Genomic DNA, 17,473 nt, shown 5'->3' with positions numbered 1-17,473 from the left:
GACCATGGTCTAACTCAGGGTTTGTCAGCTTCAGGCCTGTAGACATTTGGGGTATCTTTATTGTGGAGGTTGTCCTTTATCTTGGAACGTCTTTAGCAGCATCCTTAGCCTCTACCCACTCAATGCCACTAGCAACCTCCCCACTTCAGGTTGTGACAACCAAAAAATGTCTCCAGATTATTTCCAAATATCATCTGCAAGCACGATTTACCCCCACTTGAGAACCACTAATCTCACTGTTCTTTCTTAATTTTCAAAATAAATCTCTTACCTATCCAGTTCCACTGCCCTGATCCTTACAATTAAGTATGAGGATCAATAACTGGTAAAAGATTGAGAAAATGTTCTCACTTGTGATCAATAGATAAATACAAGGTTATATTCTTCAGAAAGAAAGGAACGTTTGGATAAATTCTAATGGTAAATTGGTACATTTTTAGCAGTAATGTTTGTTAAATATGAATAGATGTGCCTAGAGGCAATTGAACAGCCTTAAAATCTGGTAGATCTGTATCACTTATATCATGGATACACTGTCAGTAAATATGCTATTAAGAAATCTATTGCTACAGATTGAATTTAGCATTTCTTTTCTGCCTCCAATTATAGTCATCGTTTTAGAAGCAGGTTTATACAGTATGAGTAGAGCTGTCGATGTACCTGTTTGTATAAATGTACATAATATGCTTGGTATAAAGTGTTTGCAGAGATCTGATGCTTGAGATTTTTATGGGTGCATTGATTTTTTGTGACAGTTTTATGGCTGCAGATATACAGAACGAGGAACATAAAAATGCGTTTGTTTGCCCTTCCTGTAATTTTTTCAAAGCTGATTTAAAAAACAAAAATCACAGGCCCATAGGTAAGGTAAGTAACCCACGTGGTATTTGCAGATTCATGGTTAAAGTGGGCAAGCCAGTAAACATTTATCTACTGCTTTATGTTTCTTTTTACTTTTTCACATGTGACATAGAGTATGTAATTCCCAGGGATGATGTTTCTTCATAATGGAAACACTGAGCATACACTTTTCTGTCCTTCACTTTTATGTTAATACCACACTCAATAATTCTCTGTAAATTTCCCTTTGTATCTGATACTTTAAAAAAAAATATTTTGAGAGGGGTGGGAGAGAGAGAGAGAGACAGAGAGAGAGAGAATTCCTACCAGGCTCCACGCGTTCAGTGCAGAGCTCATTGCAAAACTCAATTCCACAAACTGTGAGGTCATGATCTGATCTGAAATCAAGAGTCTGACACAACTGAGTCTGACCGACTGAGCCACTCAGGCACCCCTGTATCTGATACTTTTAATTATTTCTTAAGAAATGTTAAAATAATTACTAATTCATCTGCACTTCTTAGATAATTAATAAATATCTGATACTTGTTAAATACCAGTTTGTTAAATTCAGTTTATTTATTCTACATTTCAGTGAGCGCCTACTGTGCACATGGTGGCTGTATGCTGTTAGGTCCCTTGAGAGCTCCATAGGTGAATTCAGGAGGGTCACTGTCATTAATAAGCATACAAGGAAAGATAAATGCAAATAATTCTAATGCAATGTGGAGTACAGTGTGGTCATAAAAAGAGCCAAATAAAAGGATGGGATACTAATAATAGAAGATTTCCTAGAGAGATGTATTATATCCCCATGTTCCCAGTTGCCTGCCAAAAAAATCCCACCTGAAGTGAAGGGACATTCTCTGCCCCTCTCTCCTTGGCACCAACACCCACTCTTTTAAAGGAGCAGTCCTTTCTAAATCCTGGAATGATTTGCAGCATTGTAAACTCCTGGAAGAAACACTCTATTAAATCTAAACAATACATAACACGTATAGATTTTTAAAATACATCTCTTCACACGTTCCCAGCTGTAGCCATGGCTGATTTTGAAGATAAAGTCATTAGGTATCCATTTCTGAACTAGATTATCTGGTATATAAGCAGCATTCTAGGTGGGCCGGGGCGGGGGGGGGGGGCGGGGCGGATAACTCATTATTATGTCATGATGGCATGGCATGAGAATTCTCATTTACTCTAGAGGAATGCCTAATGCACAGCTAAGCCAACTCACTTCCTATATGGGAGCACATGATGCTTGCTGGCCAGTCAGTGCATGCTGGGAACATGGGTCTGCATTAAATTGGCATTTAACCATTTTTGAATAACTAGGTGCTCTGTGACTACTGTGTGTCACTAGTTATTTTCACTGAACAAAGATAAGTTCTACATGTCGAGATTATTTTGACTTTTTCAGTCTTTTCCTTGTGCACTTCTTATGGTTTGAAATAGTTACCACCTTAAATCAAAATATTAAAATTTTGAAAAGTTAAATTGCTTCTGAAACTATTATGTTTGCTGTTTTTCAGTATGAAAGTTTTGTAATGTTGTAAAAAGATTATTTTCTACTTTAGAGAGTCAATATATTTACTTTGAAACCACTGGCTACATAAAAAAAAAAAACCCTTAAATATCTGGAGGAGTCGTTTACCTTTTAAAAATACTACATTGTTGGGAAACCTGACTGGCTCAGGGAATGGAGCATATGACTCTTCCTTGACCTCAGGGTTGTGAGTTCAAGCTCCCCATTGGGTGTGGAGCTTACTTAAAATAAAAATTAAAAACAAATACTACATAGCCAAGATGTACATTAGTATCTTGGGTAACCATACTAAGTTAGTAAAAAGTGTGAGTGTATATATGTGTGTATATATACATATATGTGTGTGTGTTTATTTGTAAGTAAAAGGTAAATTTTAAAAATAAATGTAAGAAGAAAAATAATGTAAAAATAAGACGTTATATAGATTGTCATAGCAAATTTTCATATAATGTATTGTCTTGGTAGATGCACTTTTATGGGTCTGGCAATTTTGCTGAAATAGTCAATTACTTCTTTAGATAAGATAGTTCTGAACATTGTCAGAGAATAGTTTGGAATAATGACCTATGTGATAATTTTAACTTTCCCATGGATAAAAATTGCTAAAATGTCCAGAGGACCCTAAACACCTGTCTTAGAAACTCTACCTTGTGCTCATAAGGAAATTTGTTCAATTCATTTGTTGACGCTGTAGGGTTTGGGAGAGGGAAGTGTAAAAGAGGTAATCGTCTGTCCTCCTCCCTGTGCGTGTGATGCTGTCACTTTAACAAGAGGCATTTATCAATACCTAAGATTACATAACATAAATTTTTGGAAGCACCTAAATGAATAGGGCAAAGTATCTATCTTTAATTGATTTGTAGGCCATATCTATGTAAAATATGTTGTATAGTCTTTTTTTTTTTCCAAATTGAACATATTAGGGCCATAGTTGGGGCTAGACATTATTCAGAGTACCTCCCTATGATGTAGCATATCTGTTTCCTGGTGTGTTGAGCTGCCTAGATGAGAAAAGTGCAAGGAGGTTCATGATAAAGGTTTAAAATGCATTTACAGAGGTCAATTTCCATTCTTCTCAGTAGAAAAGAAGAACACAGTAAATCCATATCAATAACTTCATTTATGATACAGAAATGCAGCAAAGCAGCCTATTAACTCATAAATGATTCTCATTTAAGAAGTGCCACAAATACCATGAAAGATAGAGAAATGATGACACAAAATAGTAGAACAGGAAAAGTACAATCAGGTCTGGAAAGAAGCATCAAGCATCCATGAAGTTAGCTTTGTACTCCATTATGGAAAAATTCTAAATTATCAAGCACATATAATTAATCCCAACAATATCTTCATGGCAGAGAGACCCATATTGGGTAACAGAGATACCAAATGATGATTTCATCTACTTATGTTTATGAAAATAAATAAATGCAGAAGAAAAGAGACACCTGCGTATCATGGAATTCAAGTCATTAAATAAAATTCTCGTGTTAAATAAAATATTAAGGTCACTTAAAAATGATGGGATAAGGGGGTCTTTTGAACGATAGGTGAGGTATTTTAAAAGGATCCAGCATTTCTGCTTTTAAGGAAGATGGGTTGGCCTCTGTATAGCTACTGTAGACAGCCTGTAGATAAGGCATTAATTTCTATCTATGCATAGGTACAGAATCTCTACAACTGGCTTTTTTGACCTAAGAGAAAACCTGGATTGGACTCAGTTTGGAAAATACAGGACATGGTATTTTAACTGTTCTGCTGTCATGCTCCTGGCTTCTTCTCTATCCCTCATGCCTAAGAGTGCTGAGCAGATGGCTCTACAGTTGTGAACAGGGTCTGGGACAATCTCCCTGTGGGGCAGACATAAATCTTGCCAAAGGGATACAGAGAGAAGTTTGTTGCTCAATTTTTCCATTTCCTGATTCTTGCTGAAATTGAAGGGGAAAACTATATTCCCCATGAAGCTTTTTTTAAATTTTTTTAATGTTTATTTATTTTTGAGAGAGAGAGAGAGACAAAGACAGACTGTGAGCTGGGGAAAGGTCAGAGAGAGGGAGACACAGAATCCGAAGTGGGCTCCAGGCTCTGAGCTGTCAGCACAGAGCCCGACTTGGGGCTCGAACTCACAAGCCACGAGATCATGACCTGGGGTGAAGTCAGATGCCCAACCAACTGAGCCACCCAGGTGCCCCTCCCCATGAAGCATTTACCCCTTCTCAATAGAGAATCCATTGATTCTCCAGATTCTTTGCCTCTTTCTTGAAAGTTTCAGAAAGAGATCCTGTTAGGCTTTTAAAATAAGTATTTATTAAAGTAAACATTTTTCCCCTTCATCTTTCATAGAATAGGAACCACGGAACTGGTTTATTCATCTCCCATAAAATATTGAACTCATTCTGATGTGTCGGAAATGCTGGTAGCAAGCTGTTTTGCCAGCAGACAACCTGCTGCCCTCGGCAGCTGGAACCAGACATAGGCAAGAAGATGCTAGCTTTGATTTCCCTGACACAATACCTTTCTTCTTACCTTTGGACCTGTTCACACACTTCTCACTCCTGGGAGAGGGCATTCCAAACTTATAAGAATCCAAAGCAAAATCTGAAATCTAGTCTAATTTCTACAGCAGTGGGGCATGATTTGAATCTACCATCACACTCTTGTGCAAATTTAGGAAATACTTATGAAAGAGTTCATACAATTCAAAGCTCAGGAAATGTGCCACATTATCACTTGTCAAATTCTCAGTTACTAAAACAGATGGAGTTTTGCGTGAATGACCTTCTCCTAGACAAGAAGAAGAAAATCCAGTAGGAAATCAATACCTATCTAAATTTATTTGCCTGCATTTTTCATACTGATTGTTTATGGCTAAACTGAGTCTAATATAATTACATCCATCCACTGAATGGTAAGTAGAACTTAGGATAAATAGTGACAATACATAGGACTCTAAGAAATGGCATGGCAATAATTCATCCTGTATATAATTATTGTTCTTCACTGGTCTTGTTGAAGGCAATGTGGACAATGAATGCAGATGCAGGTATGGCTAAGTTTCTAATGTTGTTATTCTGCTCTACCAGGTGCGTTGTAGAAGACAAGAACTCAAAGGTGGCGTGGTTGAACCGTTCTGGCATCATTTTTGCTGGGCATGACAAATGGTCTCTGGACCCTCGGGTTGAGCTGGAGAAACGCCATTCTCTGGAATACAGCCTCCGAATCCAGAAGGTGGATGTCTATGATGAGGGCTCCTATACTTGCTCGGTTCAGACACAGCATGAGCCCAAGACCTCCCAAGTTTACTTGATCGTGCAAGGTAAGAAAAGGTGGGATAGGTAGGTGGTAAGGGAGTGGTGAGAGAAAAAAAAATTAACATGATGTATAAAATATTTCACATGCATTTTTTTGTTTAAGTATCTATTTTTTCGCTAAAAGGATAGACTTAAAATGAAATGACTAAGGAGAAAGAGGAATCTTGCCACTGTGAGCCAGTACTCTTGGTAAAAATATTTTCTCCTAGCCCTGAGTATAAAAGCACATAGCAAAGGCCATAGCTGTTGAAATAATTTGGAACAAAGTAACAAGAACACAATGCTTAGAACCATTTGAAGTCCACTTCATCAACTTTTAGGTACTGGATGACTCTTGCTGAAGTCTTGGTTTTTATCTTCAGCGTAAAAAATATTACTAATTATCTGTTGTTGTGATAGTAAGTATAATTTGGAAATAAAAATTTCCAGGGGCCTGATATCCTCTCAGCTGGCCAGCTTTCTTTGTAATTTATATCTCCATTTAATGCTAAGTTATTTGTGAGCAAATCTAATGACAAGGATTTGCAAAGTTATTGGGGACAATCTGCTTCTAGATTGGGGTTTCTAAGGGCACATCTGAGTCATGGTTTTATAGGACAAAAACCCTAAGTGGCATACGCATGCCCCCAAACTATAGCTCTCATGGGTCCCTTTCTCATAATTGCAGAATGAGAACAAAGCTGATCAGCTGCACAGTTTTATTGCAAGCGAAGTCAAACCACTAGCAGTTCCAATCCATCTATCAGAAAAGATCTAAGCACTAACAAATATTAGGGCTGTGTTCATGTATTCTTGATTTACAATTTTATGTAAATTTAATGCAAATTAGGCATGGCCCTAGGGCTCCTGTCAGGATTCCAGTGCAGTCAGTGGTGTGGGAAAGTTTGACTGTAGCTTCTATTAATGTGTTATGGAATTGATTATTGCAGCATTTAAATTATTGCTCTCCCAACTCCTCTGATTAATAGATTGAACCTGGAGTAAAATACATCAGAGACTGCCTGGTCCAGAGGTGGTTTAGTCATGTGACCTCTATCTTGGTCCATTTGCGATGGCTGACAGCTTCATTTTATTGCTTGTAAAAGGCATGTCTACGGACTTGCAAAGTTCCTATCATAGTCAAAGCATAGAATGTTTTCCTCGTGGTTTAGTACAGAGTGCTCGAGCTCCATAACATGGTACATCAGGGCTTGGATCTCAGGCAGCCCATTTAAACGTGTAAACATAACCAGAGATGTGTAAATACGTAAATGGGTTAATTTACCAGCTCCCTCAAAACCACAAGCACACATATTATATTCTCTCTCTGTGTCTCTCTGTCTCTGTCTTTCTGACTCTTTCTCTCATGCACACACACACACCTGCCTCAAAATAAAAGAAGTTCTACCATATGCAATGGCAGAGGAAGCCTAGATACCTAGTTTTATGGCCAGCTCCATATTACATTATGAGATTCCTACACAATTTTAATACCTTTATAGCCTTTAATGTCATTGGAAAGCCCTAGACACCACAACTGGAAAATGTGTATGTGTATAATACTAAGTAAAATTGGGCAATTTGAGTATTATATTCCTTGGATTCTAGGTGAGGAAACAATTTCCTTAAATTTAAGTTACTTGCTCCAGGTCACATAGAGAATTCAGGGAGTAAGTTGGAGCCAAGCAGGCCAGGAATCAAATCTGAAGCACTTTCTACTGGAAGGGAATTTTTTTTGATAGCTTTAAGAACTAATAGATTTATGTTTATTTATTTATTTTTTTAATTAATTTTTTTTTTTTCAACATTTATTTTTTTTGGGACAGAGAGAAACTGAGCATGAACAGGGGAGGGGCAGAGAGAGAGGGAGACACAGAATCGGAAACAGGCTCCAGGCTCCGAGCCATCAGCCCAGAGCCTGACGCGGGGCTCGAACTCACGGACCGCGAGATCGTGACCTGGCTGAAGTCGGACGCTTAACCGACTGCGCCACCCAGGCGCCCCTAGATTTATGTTTAAATCAGCTGTTAGCACCAAATGCCCCATATCCTTCCCCCCCCCCATTTTTTTCTTACTTATCTGCATACATTTCAGTTATGAACTAAATGTGCTAATCCTGAGAGGGTTAGAGCTGCAGCATAAGTGAAATTAACTTAAATTATCTTAATATTAAGTGATGGAAAAGAATCTACTAAGTGCCATGTACTTTTATTCTGTTGTGTAGGAGAAATTTTTGTCTACACTTTACCATTCTTCTAATGGTCTAAGAATTAAATTGACATGAAATAGATTAACAGAGAAAATAAAATTTAATTTCATATGTGTGGGAAATCCACATAAACATGAGAGTACAAAGACAGCCAGGTAAAATGAGTATACATATATATATATATATATACACCCCAGAACTAAAGAGAATGGGCTGCTGGACTGGGAAGAAAATGGAAGGAAAGCAATTCGCAGGAAAATGAAAAAGAGTCAATGTTTGGCAGCAAATATTACTGGGCCATTCAGAAACAATGGGACATAGAGAGGTCGTTGATCCACAGTGCTTACAAGGTTCCTCCTTATCGACCACACCTAGTTCATATTATACTGTAGTTATTTATGGTGATAGCTCTCTTGCTGGAGCAGCTCCTCCACCTAAATTTTTGTAAGCAATTAGGGGGAAGGTCAACATTTCTTCCCAAGTCTTTAGGTCTGGATTATTTTCAATTCCAATAATCTGCATGCCAAAGGTACACATTTTGGTGCAATTCTTTCTGAAAGCTGTAGTTCTTTGTCCCATTTGATTCTAATAAAATTATTATTAATTAGATGTTAATAACTTTATTAAAACTGTGCAAAAGCTTAAACTTCAGAGACAATAAGGAGTCTGCCCAAGGCTGCCTGTTCTCTTAGGACAGCGTTTCAAACCCGTATCTATGTGATTTAAGACATTATTGTATTTTTTTAAATCACATTGCTGTGGAAAAAATAAGGAGCAACAAAGCCTATACTTGTAAGAAATATGAAGAATGGATCTTCTCCTCCTTGAGACTGAGTCATGAAGAGGGATTTTTCTGACAAACTATATGGACGTTGCCATTTTATATCTTGCACCAGATGGCTGATCCACTTACCCTTAGGGCATTAAATGTGGTGATTATATCAGTGGTTCCATCTCCCGTGCTGCTTGTTCGGACTGTTTCCTCTGCTTCCTACTCTGTGCCTCAACCCTATGTGTTCATCACATCAAAGAATCCGTTTCTAGGTATAGCTGCCACTCTTCTTCCCTCCAACCCCATCGCACCTTCCTTCAAAATGTAAGAGTCTTTTGAATTTTTCAAACTCTGCCTTGCTCACTCTCCATAGTTTCTGTGAATCCAATTTAACTACCCATTAAATAAATACTGCATTCTTTTTCCTTGCTTAATGGTGAGGCCACCTTTAGCTCTAAGTTGCTATGAGATATCAGTAAAGAATAGCAGTCAAGAATGTGGGCCTTGAAGTCATACTTCCTGCTTCGTATCTCAGTTTTCTTTCTTTCTACTTAAATAATTTTGGTGATAAACTACTTTGTTTCTCTAAGGCTCAGTTTTGTCATGTGTAAAATAGAGGTAAAATTCAAATTTTAAGTCTGCCTAGGCCTACTGTGAGGATTAAATTAGATGATCTATGTAAGCGCCTAGCCCTGTGTCTGGATATCGTGTGTTTTCTTTCACCCATTAAGATGATAATAATGGTGATCGTGATGATGGTGATGATGGTGATGATGGTGATGATGGTGTTATGATAACCTTGTTGCTGCTGCTGCTCCAGTATTTGTCAGAAGGCTCACTTTTGCCCTGGGGGTACTACCCAGAATCTAACAGCTGCTTCCTTGTATTGCCTGTTACCCTTGTGATAGGCTCTTTCAGCTTTTATTTTAGATCCCTCCCATCCATTTTCTTCAGTTGTCCTTTTCCTTAGCATTCAGTCTTTGGCTTTACTTATTTAGGATTCTAAAAGGCTTCTTAAACCAACATCACTTTTAAATTCTTAGTTACATTTATTAAGAATATTTAAGGAGAAAATTCAGCATGCTTCAGCAACACTTGGAGGGTTTGCTAAATTTTAGATTGGTGAAACTCCCCAGAATTTCTGATTAAGTAGTTCTGGGGACAGGGGCTAATATGCATTTCTAACGTATTCTCAGGTAATAATGATGATGCTGGTATAAGGACCACGCTTTGAGAACCACTAATTTAGAAGAATTGTATACCTTAAGAACATCTGGGGAAATATTCATTCGTAATTTCATTTAATTTCAGATAGTGTTGTACCCCCAAATACTCCTAAAGTGTTACACGCCCCCCCCCAAATACTCCTAAGATACTGCAATGATATCCCTGGGCATAAGATAGACGATAGGTAGATTGACAAAAACCTCACATTTCATGGTAATATCTTAGCTTACCTAGCTTAGTTTTGTCAAAAGAAACTGCTTACCTAGCTTAGTTTTGTCAAAAGAAATTCTCCTCTCTTCCAAAACTGTCCATTTTCAGGTATTGAGGCTGAAAAGAAAATGTTGAGACATAAAAACCACTCTGATTTCAAAAATCTCAACTTTATAAATTTTTAAGTATTTATACTTTCTGTTTCTTAGGTTTTGTTTTCTCAATTCCTTTTCTATGCATCAGCACCATATTAGTGACTATTTAACATCTCCCACATTTTTCTCTAAGTTTTTATCAGTTCATGAGGGTCATTACACATAAAATATCCAGTGTTGAAATAAATATGCTGCATGGTTCACTAAACTCAATATTCAGCTAAATGACATCTCTACACACCTTCCTCATGAGATATACAGGTGAAAGTTTTGCATCAGCAAATATACAAATCAGTAATGATCTCTGGGTTGACTTGTGATTAGTGATATTAAATGTTGCATCTGTGGAAGCAATGAACATTCAAATATGAACATACATTTGAGATACTTAATGAATGGTGGGACTCATATCTAAAGGCAGATACTTTGGTTTCCACACCAATTTCTTTACAGATTCTGAGACAAAAGATTAGGAAAACATCACTATTAACGTTAATAAAATAAACAGAGCACTTTGACACATTTCCTATTAATAATGTATTTTTCTTCTAGAAAGGTTATCCACCTATGGTGTGTTTTTTCTGATCATGCCACAGATGAAGGCACTTGCATTTACAACGTTTCTCTTTGTGTGATCCTCACTTAACCTACAATAAAATCAACATTTTGGTTTATTATACTAGTCAAAATATAGATTCCTGTGAACCATTCCCAGAACAATTGAACCAGAATCCCTGGGAAGACAGCCAAAATTTGCAAATACACTGCGTTCTGCAGATGATTCAGATATTTGTGAAAAACCAAGATCTACTATGCTAGGGATCTAAGCAATTAACGAGAGGAATTTGCTACTGCCTGCCTGCTCATTTTCCTATATAACACAGCATCAAATTGTGTCTAAAGTTATGTGGAGCAGGTACTAGAGCCTTTTAATAGAAAAATAAAATAAAATAAAATAAAATAAAATAACCTACGTACTTCTAGAAAACAGATGTCCTTAAGTGCTGGGAATAGTGGCCCCCAGAGTGCGAATTTTTTTAACTATAACATTAAGAATCTCCATGTATATGTAAATACAAAGAACACCCTAACATGACAGGATTTTTAAAGTGTGAGACTTATTTTTAAATATACCATTCACCATCCCTTACTACATTAATCATATTTTCAAATTTTTATTGCATTATTCTTGAGCCAGCTATCCATACAAGAATGGTAATTTCCATGTTGTATCTTTTGCTTTCTTTTCATGCTATTCTAATTTGATTACTGGTGTTTTAGAAATGGCCTCATTTGCATATAATAACATTGAGGATATGTTTTTTTAATTGGTTTTTGAAATGTATTTCTAAGTTAATATTTAAATTTCACTGTAATATTAAATACAATGTCAGACATTTTTCTCACCACTGTGACTCAAGTCATATACATTGATTCTGAGAATCTATTACTTGTAAGGAAATTTATTGCATAATTACCTTAATTAAACCAATATAATTATGGGAAAAATATGAAGGTGGGACTTCCTTTTAAGACCATGTTTGGCCTTTTTTTTTTTCCTTTTTCGAATCCACACACTTAAAAAGCCCAATTTCTTGTACCACATTAATTTTAGAATATCTATATTGACTTCCAACTGTAATGTCCATAGATTCCCTTTTAATTTAATAATTAAAAATTCAAATATTAGAAACACAAACTTTTTTTTCATGAATATTAGTCTAGAACTTATTGTTTCTAAGATTTAAATTCTTAGAAGCATTTTAAATCCTATTAAACATTTTAATTCTGATCTAAATGTATTACCCAGAACTCCAAGCAAGTGTCCTTTTTATATCTCATAATCTATCTTTTTTTCCCTTCTTTCATTACAGTGTTTCCCTTTTATCCCAAGTTTTTTTTTTCCCCATAGTTTTATTTACCCACAGTCAACTGTGGTATGGAAACAGATGATCCTCCTTCTGACACATAGTCAGAAGGTCAATAGTAGCCTAACACTTCATCACAATGCATGTGTAATTCACCTCACTTCATGTCATCACATAGGTATTTTATCATCTCATATTATCACAAAAAGGATGAGTATAAGAGAATAAGATATTATGAGGGAGAGAGATAGAGACCACATTCTTATAACTTTTATTATAGTATATTGTTATAGTTGTTCTATTTTATTATTAGCTATTGTTTTTAATCTCTTCCTGTGCCTAATTTATAAATTAAACTTTATCATAAGTGTGTATGTATATATGTATGTATGTATGTATGTATAGGAAAAAACATAATGCATGTAAGGTTTGGTACTATCCATGATTTCAGGCATCCACTAGGGGTCTTGGAATGTATCTCCTGCAAATTAAGAAGGGGACCACTGTACTTTATTCTCCTTTCCCTTACATCTTTCTTCTTTCCTTTCTTTAATTAGCATTATGTTGCATTGATTATTTTTTCAGTAACTTAACATTGCCTACAAAAATTCATGTAAAATATTTGCTACTGCATTCCAATTGAACTTAGCCTGGAGCTCTTTACATTTTTAAAGCAATCTAATAAAATAAAGAATTTTAAATCTTCTTCAGTTGGATTTGATCTAGGGTTAATTCTGTTGGTTATTGAGAATCTTGATGATTAACTGGAATTCTCATTTGGAGTTTCTGTGCTGAAGTGTGCTATTTTTCCTACTCCTCAGCTTAATTTTTTAGACAATATAGCCTCTTGATTGGCTATTAAAAGGCTAGGTTCTGACTATTAGGACATCAGTATCTACATTAGCCATCAGAAAGGTAATGTAATATAGGAAGAAGTGAAAGTTTGGGGCTAAAATATTTGTGAATAGTACTTTATTGGGGAGTAGAAATTTTTATTTACCTTTCAAAGTTCTTCTAGTTAATCTAAGAATCATATTGAATGAAACAAATTAGCAAGAGAAAAACAAATGTTTAACAACATGTATACCTTCTGTATACATGCAAGAGACCCAGTAATACTGAGTAACTCCCCAAAATGCCCAAAGCCATCACATTGAATGCCATCCTCAGCTTATGACAAAAGGTGTTGTCAGTGGGGAGCCAGTTGTGGAAGGTTACCAGGAAAAGCACAGTAAACCAGAGTTAAGATTGTTGTGCAGATCTAAGTCATGCCTTCTCTAGTAATAAGAGTTTCTAGAGATTTAGAATCACCCCCCTCTTCCTGGTACATCAAAGGAGACACCCATAAAAATGGAGATTTTCCTTACAAATGTAAATGTCTCTTACAAAAAGATAACTTCTACGCAGTTTTCAGAGCTTCTATTTTGTTTGCGGTTTTAAGTTGATATTCCACCTGTGGGAAGGATTCAAATTTCATTTAAATCAAGCCCATCCACTCAAAATTAATTACTATCCCCAAGTTCTCTATATGTATCTGCAGTCCACCTTTTAGATATGAAATTAAGTCAACTATTTACATCCACATGCTTTCTGTTCTAACCTGCATTTGTCCTTCCTGAAGATGACAAAACAATAAGGGAATAGAGACAAAGTTATTTTAGAACCCAGAGTTGGCTCCCTGTAAAAACCCAAACTCCATGAAAAGAAGAAAGCCACCTGAAGACAGATGCCAGTAAATGATCAGCTATATTCAAATCTTGAATCATTATACAATTATACTAATTTTAATGCATTATGGTCAGAATTTAATGTTGATTAGGATGTTTTTGGGAGTGGAGATTCATTCCATTTTGGAACTGCATATGCTAGTTTAGATACATCCAATCTATACTACAAGTTATTTTCCTTACATTTACATAATATCACATGGGACAATTTACAGATGTGCTAGTTTTTACACAGATATTTTACCTATTAAGATAAGGATAGCTACCTTTACAAATATTCTAAATAGTACTGTAAGCTAACTTATGTTTTCTATACATTACCAAAAACAAAACAAAACAAAACAAAACCTGTGTACTTTTAAAAATAATAAAGGCAACTTTTTGAATTAATATATTTAACAGTCAAGAAAAATGGCATATATATATTTATATATATTTTAAGACAGAGGTACTTTCATTGTTTTAAGCTTGCTCTATTAGGTAACATTTATTTTTTGCACATTGAGATGATTTGGGTTGTCTTTTTTTTTTTAAGAGCTGTGTTCATTTATTTAATGTTTATTCATTTTTGAGAAAGAGAGAGAGACAGAGCATGAGTGGGAAGAGGCAGAGAGAGACAGAGGGAGACACAGAATCTGAAGCAGCCTCCAGGCTCCAAGCTGTACACACAGAGTGAGTTGTAGGGCTTGAACTTACAAACCATGAGATCATGACCTGACCCAAAATCGGATGCTTAACAGACTGAGCCACACAGGTGCCCTGATTTCGTTGTCTTTTTTTTTTTTGAGAGAGAGAGAGAGACAGAGAGAGAGAATGAGCAGGGGATGGGCAGAGAGAAAGAGGGAAAGAGAGAATCTCAAGGAGGCTCCATGCTGTCAGCACAGAGCCCAAAGCAGGGCTCAAACTCATGAGCCATGAGATCATGACCTGAGCTGAAATCAAGAGTCAGACACTAACTAACCGAGCCACCCAGGCACCTCATGGATTGTCTTTAAAATTTGTCAAGTCCTAGGTCTGCTTCAGTGACAAAGTAAAAAACAAAACAAAACAAACAAACAAAAAAACAATAACAAAATACAATAAGGTCTTTTTCCTTATTTTGAATCAAAAAGCTAATAGGCAAGCTGGAGTGTGGTGGGAAAGCAGCTATACTCAACCTGTGCCAGGGCCCACCCAAGTGGGGTACAAACACCAGAGGTCCCAGGGCTCACAAATGATGGACATATGCATGGGGAGGCAATCATGGAGGATTAGGACCCTAGTTACATGCAAGAGAATTGAAAAAGTTAGTAAATATCTTGAGGATAATGATAACCAGTTTTTCATGGTGGAGAAGAGAAGTATCAATATGCAAAAGGAAAAGCCTAAATGAACAGAGTAGTGTTGGATCAAAATTGGAGTTAATAGTGTTTATTCATGAGTTTTAATGGAATAAATAGGTAGGATAGGTAGATAGATAGAAATATATATGTATATGTGTGTGTATATTTTCTATCCTAGCCAATTGAGAGGACCTTGGAGCACTTATACTCCAGTATCAATGAGCATACCTAGCATCCAGTTGTTGGTTTTAGAATATCACCCTAACATAGGCAGTAATTTCTTTGACATCAGCCATATCAACATTTTTCAAGATATATCTTTTAAGGCAGGGGAATGAAAGCAAAAATAAACTATTGGGACTACATCAAAATAAAAAGCTTTTGCACAACAAAGGAAGCCATCAACAAATCAAAAAGTTAGCCTAATGAATGGGAGAAGATATCGGCAAATGTCACATCCAAAAGGGGGTTAATATCTAAAATATATGAAGAACATATGCAATGCAACACCAAAAAAACACAAAAAAATCTGATTAAAAACAGGCAGAGAACGTGAATAGACATTCTTGTAAGGAAGATGGCCACAGACCCATGAAAAGATGCTCAACATCATTCATCATCAGGGAAATGCAAATCAAAAACACAATATGATATGACTTTATATTTGTCAGAATGTCTATTATAAAAAAGACAAGAAATAACAAGTGTTTGTGAGGATATAGAGAAAAAGGACCTCCCATGTGCTGTTAGTGGGAGTGTAAATTGGTACAGCCACTGTGGAAAACAGTAAAGAGGTTCTTTCAAAAACTAAAAATAGAAAGACCAAGCAGGAGTTAAGATGGAGGAGTAGTAAAGGAACCCTATGCTTTCTTGTCCCTCAAACACAGCCAGATAAATATCAAAATATTCTGAGCATCCAAAAAATCGACCTGAGGACTGAGAGATCAAATTCCACATCTAGATAGAGAAAAACAGCCACATCGTGTAGGTAGGAGCTGCGGAGAGTAGACCTGGGGGAGAAAAGAATTGCAGGTGCTTGAAGGGGAGGGAGCCCTGACCATAGAGAGAGAGGGAGGGAGGGATGGAGGAAGGGAGAGAGACAGACAGAGAGAGAGAAGGCAGTGCACAGAGGACTGCACATGAAAAACTTTTCCCACAACCATTGACTGGGAGAAGGAGAGAAGCTATCATAAGTTTTTATAAGCAGTGGAGCTCAAAGTCTAAAGTTTTAGAAATTCATGCCATTGGTGGGGTCATACCTGGCAGGCTTAGTGGTGCTCCTGTGGGAAAAGTGGAAAGAGGAGAGATCACAACCAACACTACAGAAATACAAACAATTTTAAGAGAATATTAAGAAAAATTATGTGCCAACGAATGGGACAATCTGAAAGAAGTGGATAAATTCCAAGAAACATACAAACTACAAAAACTGAAACATGAAGAAATGGAAAATTTGAACAGACTCATAATCAACAAAGAAATTGAATCAGTAATCAAAAATCTCCCAACAAACAAGAGTTCAGAGCCAGATGGCTTTCCAGGTGAATTCTACCAGACATTTAAAGTGGAGTAATACGTGTTCTTCTCAAATTATTCCAAATAAATAGAAATGGAAGGAAAACTTCCAAGGCCAGTATTACTTTGGTTCCAAAACTAGACAGAGACCCCTCTATAAAGGTCTGTAAAGGGTAGGCCAGTATCCCTGAAGAACATCAATGCAAATATTGTCAACAAGATACTACCATGTTGAATCCAAAACATTATGCCTACTACTATTTTCAACAAGATACTACCATGTTGAATCCAAAACATATTCAACATAATGTTGAATCCAAATTCTACATTAAAAGAATTACTTACCACAATTAAGTGGGATTTATTTCTTGGCCTAGGGGTGGATCAATATTTACAAATCAATCAATGTTATACAACACATTGATAAATGAAATGATAAGAATCATATGATCCTCAATAGATGCAGAAAATGCATTTGACAAAATACAGCATCCATTCTTGATAAAAACCCTCAACAAAGTAGGTATATATGGAACATAACTCAACCTCATTATGGCCATATACAAAAGACCCACAACTAATATCATCCTCAATGGGAAAAACTGAGAACTTCCCACCTAAGATCAGGAACAAGACAGGGATGTCCATCACACCATTGTTATATACCATAGTACTGGAAGTCCTAGCCTCCGAATCAGAGAACAAAAAGAAATAAAACACATCCAAATCTGTAGTGAAGATGTCAAACTTTCACTATTTGCAGATGACATGATACTCTATCTAGAAAACCCA

At 36.3% G+C, this 17,473-nt stretch overlaps 1 protein-coding gene across 3 annotated transcripts in view; it reads left to right on the top strand.

Moving 5' to 3' along the window:
* LOC122492270 (limbic system associated membrane protein) overlaps positions 1–17,473 on the top strand; it is a 660,170-nt gene that overhangs the window by 345,651 nt on the left and 297,046 nt on the right. For all 3 annotated transcript variants that reach the window (XM_043595989.1, XM_043595988.1, XM_043595990.1), the window contains exon 2: positions 5,470–5,702. In XM_043595989.1, the coding sequence (XP_043451924.1) occupies positions 5,470–5,702 (233 nt within the window). The remainder of the gene's footprint in view (positions 1–5,469; positions 5,703–17,473) is intronic.

This window comes from Prionailurus bengalensis, chromosome C2 (genome assembly GCF_016509475.1).
Source record: "Prionailurus bengalensis isolate Pbe53 chromosome C2, Fcat_Pben_1.1_paternal_pri, whole genome shotgun sequence".
Lineage (NCBI taxonomy): Eukaryota > Metazoa > Chordata > Mammalia > Carnivora > Felidae > Prionailurus > Prionailurus bengalensis.
This window is presented reverse-complemented; position numbering and strand designations above follow the sequence as displayed.